Raw genomic sequence first — 5,701 nt, 5'->3', positions numbered from 1 at the left:
AATATTATTACTATTGTACTGTCAAATATTTTATATCTTTATTACATATATGATTTATTTATATTTTGTTCTTTAATGGTAAATATTAATAAAATATCTTTATCAAAGGAAGTAACAATGTCACTACTACCTCAATCAAAATAAACTACTAACTTAATCAAAGCAAACGAAGGAATTAGCTTAGTTCTGAAAAGCTTACACATGCGAAAAGTCGTTCTAATATAGATCTGAGCTGATCTCAATCTCAATTGACGTTAGAGAACTGTTGCGAGCGGATTGCATTTCAATATGATCATATCGTGTAGGAAAAGGCGCATCGGATCGGTTCGACATATTTTTCCTGAAGGTTTGAATTAATTTTTGTTGTCGGCAACGACGTAGTACGAAAACTTTTCCAGAAAACAAGAAACACACAGGCAACAGTGGCTAGGATTTCACTTGTACGCGATGAATGGGGAGAATGTAATCATCGTCCACTATTGAATGGGACTGCTCACCATGGTAGGTAATCCCTTGACCATGCTCGTATAATGTTCCGCGGATTGATTAAATAGCGTGGATAGATTGCGAGAAAATACTAGCGTGGTGCAAAAGAAGCTGGCGATTCGACGATAAATTCAAAAAAAAACATAACATCAGGGCGAGAAATCTTTATTCATCGAAATATTCACCACAAACATCGGTACAACTTTGCTCCATCGATGAATGAAATCTTCGAAGAAAGGGGACTCCTGGGGCTCAAAATAGTTGAGCACCCCGTCACGAACCTCACCTTCGTTTTTGATTTTGACTGCTTCTCTTTCAGAAAGTGCTGCATCGAGCGAAATAGGTGATAATCACTTGGACGGATATCAGGAGAATATGGCGGGTGAGGCAGGACTTCCCATCCAAATCCTTCAATTCGCTCCCGTGTGATTTTCGCAACATGCGGCTTAGCATTGTCATTCAAGAACTTCAACGAACTTATGAACTCCGCATTCCATTGTTTTGCGCAGTTTTTTTTTGAATAAAATAAACAACAACCAAAAAATAAACCAAATAAAAAATAAAATCATTAAATAATATGTAATATAACAATATTACCATAACATATACATATCATAATATTAATAAATAAAAGTAATAAAAATAAAGTCGAAATAAATAGCAAACAAATATGCGAACAAAACATTTTAAAAAAAGTGCATCGCTCGTTTCTGATAAGTGAGAGCTGATACCTATCGACAGTTTCTTTTGCACCATTCTAATATTGTTCATGAAACAAAAAATAAACGGCAGGAATGTTTGGAAGTGCAAAGTGCTCCTTCAACCTGTTTGATTTTGGAACATTAACGATTGTTGGCCACGTACAAAATTATTCACCGTTTAAAATGGATAAAAATGAAGCTAATTGAGGCTCATCGTCACGCATAGGGGAATTTTACATTCATTCACTAGTGTGACACAAACACAATACAATTTGACACTTCACTAAGACAATTACGTATTTAGCGCCGATGACGAATAGATATGTACGTCATGGGATGCGCTTTTTTTTTCGCACAGGAGTGTTCCACTTAAAGCATCACTCTATGAATCTGAGGTGAGGCGGATTTCAGGTGGTGTATTCGTGTACGGGATCGTAGATTATGGAGAGGAGGGTGATTCCGTCCATTTCTTCCTAATTGCCGTAAAAAAACGACACTATGGATATGGCTTCGAGCGTTCCGGCGCGGTACTTTCTACACCGAGTTTGTTTGGAGCCTATTTCGACGACATATTGGTCGCTGGTGGGGCCATCGGCGAACACAATGCACGACAAGAGGTCGTACTCAAGCGGATTAAAGACTACGGAATCCGTGTTCGACTCGACAAATGTGCTTTCCTGCAGACGGAGATCACCTACCTTGAGTTCGTCACCAACGCACAAGGACGGCGCCCCGATCCTGAAAAGATCAAAGCTATTCAGAAGATGCCCGCTCCGAAGGACGTTAGTCAACTTCGCTCGTTTCTGGGACTCACCAATTTCTGCGGAAACTTCGTCAAGGATCTCCACAATCTACGCGCTCCTTTGGACACTCTCACGAAAGAGGATGTTGTCTACACATGGACACCGGAGTGCCAGTCTTCCTTCGACAAAATTAAGGCAGTCCTAAGCTCGGATCTCCTTTTGACCCACTTTGACCCAAGTCTCCCGATCATCGTTGCCGCTGATGCTTCAAATTACTGAATGAGAGCAACCCTCTGACATCGCTTCCCAGATGGATGCGAGAAGGTCATTTATCACGCTAGCCGTTGCCTGACACAACCACAGAAGAACTACAGCCAGATTGAAAAGGAAGCACTCGCTCTTATTTTCGCTGTGTAGAAGTTCCATCGTTTCATCCATGGACGACATTTCACGCTGAGAACTGATCACAACCACTTTTGGCAAACTTCGGAAGCAAGAAAGGAGTTTCGGTCTGCAGTGCCTCAACTACACTATCGAATACATCAATACAAATGATTTTGGCCAAGTGCTCTTTAACGCCTCATCTCGTTAAAATCATCGATACCGGAGGACTACGTGATCGCCTCAGTAAATGTTGATGTCATTTCTGAGTTCTCAGAGAACTATCGTCATCCTTAAGTATCCGCCGAATCCTTTCGGACTGCTACGCAAGTTGATCGTCTTATCCAGCTTGTGATCAACTATGCGAAGTTCGGAAACTGGCCCAAGTTCAACTGCCATTCTCCTCTATGGCACTACTACAATCGTAGAAATACCATGACAACAGTCAAAGGATGTCTGCTCACTGCATCCCGCAAAGTGATTCCAAAATCACTTCGACATCGTGTTCTTTCAGAACTACACAAAGCTCATCCTGGACAATCAACGATAAAAATGTTTGCAAGAAGCTTTGTCTATTTGCCTACAATGGATTCAGAGATCGAAAAACGTAGTTCAGCTTTGATCGGATCCGTAGCAAAGGATCCGTTCAAAGCTGAATTACGTTCATGGCCGAAACCGCACTCGCCATGGACTCGAGTTCATGCCGATTTTGTTGGGCCGATGGAAGGACGATACTATCTACTTATCGTGGACGCCTATTCCATGTGGCCGGAAATCGTCCAGATGTCCTCGGTCTCCTCTACGGCTACCATACATGCAATGAAGTGCATCTTTGCCAGGTTTGGAAATCCAAAGACGCTCGTCACGGACAACGGAACGAAGCAACGGACAAGCAGAACGTTTTGTGGACACCTTCAAAAGAGGACTTGCCAAACTGAAGGGGAAGGAACCAACAGTGGACGCACTACAGGCGTTTCTGATGGCATATCGCTCCACTCCCTGCCCGTCTGCACTTGACCAGCGTTCACGTGCCGAAGCCTTCCTGGGACGCCGACTGCGAACGGAACTCGATCTAATGTTACCTTCTAGAGATAGCACAAACGGTGCAGGAGATCTCAAAGTGGAATCTCAATTCAATCGTCGAAATGGAGCACGACGCCGCAACTTTGAGATCAACGACGCGATTTTTGCCAAAGATTATCGAAGTCAGAGACCCACTTATACTCCCGGTTTCATCACACGCCGTGTTGGAAACACGACCTACACTGTTTGCTGTGGAAACGAAGTATGGACTCGACACGTAAGCCAGTTGCGATCCAGGATCGGCACAACTGCGACTAATACTTTCTTGGATGTGTTCGACTTACCGCTACTCGACTGCGCGAGAAGGGACGAAGATGCAACGTCGACTGCCGACTCTTATCAACGACTGCAACGCCATCGACGACCCCGTCGACGACTACAGGTGGACCCACCATGAATTCGATACGAGATAACTTGAAAGGGGAGGTTTTGTAGGATGGGAATTTCACCATGTTATTCGCTAAGCGTAAACCCATATTGTATACAAGGCACACTTGTATGACCACCCTGTTGTTGTTTGTGTGGACATGTTCCGTGTTCGGGTTCAATAAAGCTTCTCTTCTTCGGCTGTCTCGACATCCACAAAAGATTCCAACCTCCAAGAACCTATAAAACCGATTTGGTATCCTTCTTGATACGAATCTGGATAAATAAATGGAAAATGCACGTTTCCGCAGGGCTGTTTTATAGCATTAGTACACCTTCGCCTTCTAGAATACGAACACTGGTCTAGCGTCTAGAAAGATCGTCGTACAAGTCAGTCAGACAAGTCGTAATGGTATTATTCATTTGGCCTGCGTAGAATATCAGGTCAGAAACAATAGTAGAGGTCATAGGATCCGAGAATAGGATTGAACATTGATTTCTTGCTGCCTTCTTCAATCTTTGCACATGTTGCACAACAATAAATTCGATTCATAGATGTGCAGTTGATCACTCTGTGCACGGTTTTGCAGTAAACGGGAATAAGATCATTGCAAGCTAAAATACTAAGAAATTCCTTACTTTAAGGAAATATCGCAAAGCCAACGGCACCATGCTCTTCCGGGAATGGCGTGGTAATAATTGGAGCATCGGTTGGCTCTGCTTGTTTAACCTCGCCGTCGCCGCTACCAGCGATGTGCTTACAGTGCCATACACTGCTTACAGTAATATATCTCGCAGGTCTCACGATAGTCGCTTCGTGTAGCATCAACTCGATTGCCGATACCGTCCAGCAATCACCTAAGCTCGTAATTGAGTTTAGTTGTAAGTATGGTATATAGTTACCGTCAATTTTTATGAAACACTGAGGTACTTTGAAATACGAAATTAGCTGCCCAATTCCGTACTTTAATAGAGCCATGATCAGTCTGTGCACGAATTATCAATTTTCTCAATTTTGGTTGCATTATATTTCAAAGGGATACGCAGAGTTTATTGAGCTCTTCCATTTTAGGATTTGCGAATGTGTGTATTAAACAATGGAGTATTTTTAAAACGCATTTGGTGTAGCTTACAGTTGCACGGAACTGAATGAAAACTTTTCTCTCGCTTAAGCGACTTACTATTTATGACCCCAACTGTCAAACTACTGTACTCCTCCAAGCCACAAACTATATAGCAAGGATTGAGCGTCTCTTTCATTTTTTTTTTGCATGTATGAACGCTTTCTGCACCCTAGGCATCGATATTGTAGTCGTACAGGACACGCATGTAATTGTTATGTCTATTTAATTTTGTCGAATTGTTCCCGACATTCTAGAGTAGTTTTAAGTGAAGAGGTTTCTTGAATTGAAATTCGCAGATAACAAGCTAATTATTTGAAATTCGTATTGGAATGTTTACTTACCTGCTCACATTCCTTAATGTTTTCATAGTGCACTTTGGTAAATTTGACGCGATCATATCGCATCTATTCAATACAGAGTCCTATTACGTGCATCAATTCATGGATAGCATTTACGTTCATGAAGCACCTCAGAAAGATTAGTTGTTTTTCGTAAATACTAAACCGAATATCAATTTCAGTAAGAACGTACGATCCCGCAATTGTCATGTTCAAGCGATAATATGCCTCTGGCGTTGGGACGACCAATAGTTGCCCAGCATCTTTAAAATAAAGTGTTGTACTAGCTACTTGGTGCACATGTCTTGAACGCGCTCACATCAACTGGGCTGAGTGCGCTAGTCGACATACCACGGCAGTGCTCTTACCACCGTATACAAGTCGAGTATCAATTTAGCGCACTCCAGAGGGATAAAAAGCACCGGCACTGGTGGTCGACTTCGAGCTGTCGATCTATCGTAGATTAACAGGGCAGCCTA

The 5,701-nt window shown here is 42.4% G+C and overlaps 3 protein-coding genes across 5 annotated transcripts; all 3 read left to right on the top strand.

Annotated features, from left to right (window-relative positions):
* Nucleotides 1–288: 288 nt before the first annotated feature.
* On the top strand, nucleotides 289–2,209 carry RB195_004640 (uncharacterized protein; the record flags this gene model as incomplete). 2 transcript variants are annotated; one of them, XM_064182576.1, is made up of 3 exons in its annotated part: nucleotides 289–324; nucleotides 399–501; nucleotides 1,599–2,209. In XM_064182576.1, the coding sequence occupies 3 exons, from the start codon at nucleotides 289–291 to the stop codon at nucleotides 2,207–2,209; spliced, it is 750 nt and encodes a 249-aa protein (XP_064033842.1). The 2 variants fall into 2 exon arrangements, with proteins under 2 accessions (XP_064033842.1, XP_064033843.1); XM_064182575.1 differs by lacking the exon at nucleotides 289–324 and adding an exon at nucleotides 806–868 and having other exon boundaries at nucleotides 484–505.
* A 767-nt stretch (nucleotides 2,210–2,976) lies between these two features.
* Nucleotides 2,977–3,791, top strand: RB195_004639 (uncharacterized protein; the record flags this gene model as incomplete). Of its 2 annotated transcripts, XM_064182574.1 has the most annotated exons (2): nucleotides 2,977–3,088; nucleotides 3,151–3,791. In XM_064182574.1, the coding sequence occupies 2 exons, from the start codon at nucleotides 2,977–2,979 to the stop codon at nucleotides 3,789–3,791; spliced, it is 753 nt and encodes a 250-aa protein (XP_064033839.1). The 2 variants fall into 2 exon arrangements, with proteins under 2 accessions (XP_064033839.1, XP_064033841.1); XM_064182573.1 differs by having other exon boundaries at nucleotides 2,977–3,249.
* RB195_004638 (uncharacterized protein) lies at nucleotides 3,291–3,791 on the top strand (the record flags this gene model as incomplete). Its single annotated transcript, XM_064182572.1, has 1 exon — nucleotides 3,291–3,791. One exon carries the CDS (start codon nucleotides 3,291–3,293, stop codon nucleotides 3,789–3,791), a length of 501 nt encoding a protein of 166 aa, XP_064033840.1.
* Nucleotides 3,792–5,701: the final 1,910 nt, after the last annotated feature.

Source organism: Necator americanus, chromosome I, assembly GCF_031761385.1.
Source record: "Necator americanus strain Aroian chromosome I, whole genome shotgun sequence".
Lineage (NCBI taxonomy): Eukaryota > Metazoa > Nematoda > Chromadorea > Rhabditida > Ancylostomatidae > Necator > Necator americanus.
Note: the sequence above shows the minus strand (reverse complement) of the source record. Positions and strands in the feature narration are given on the sequence as shown.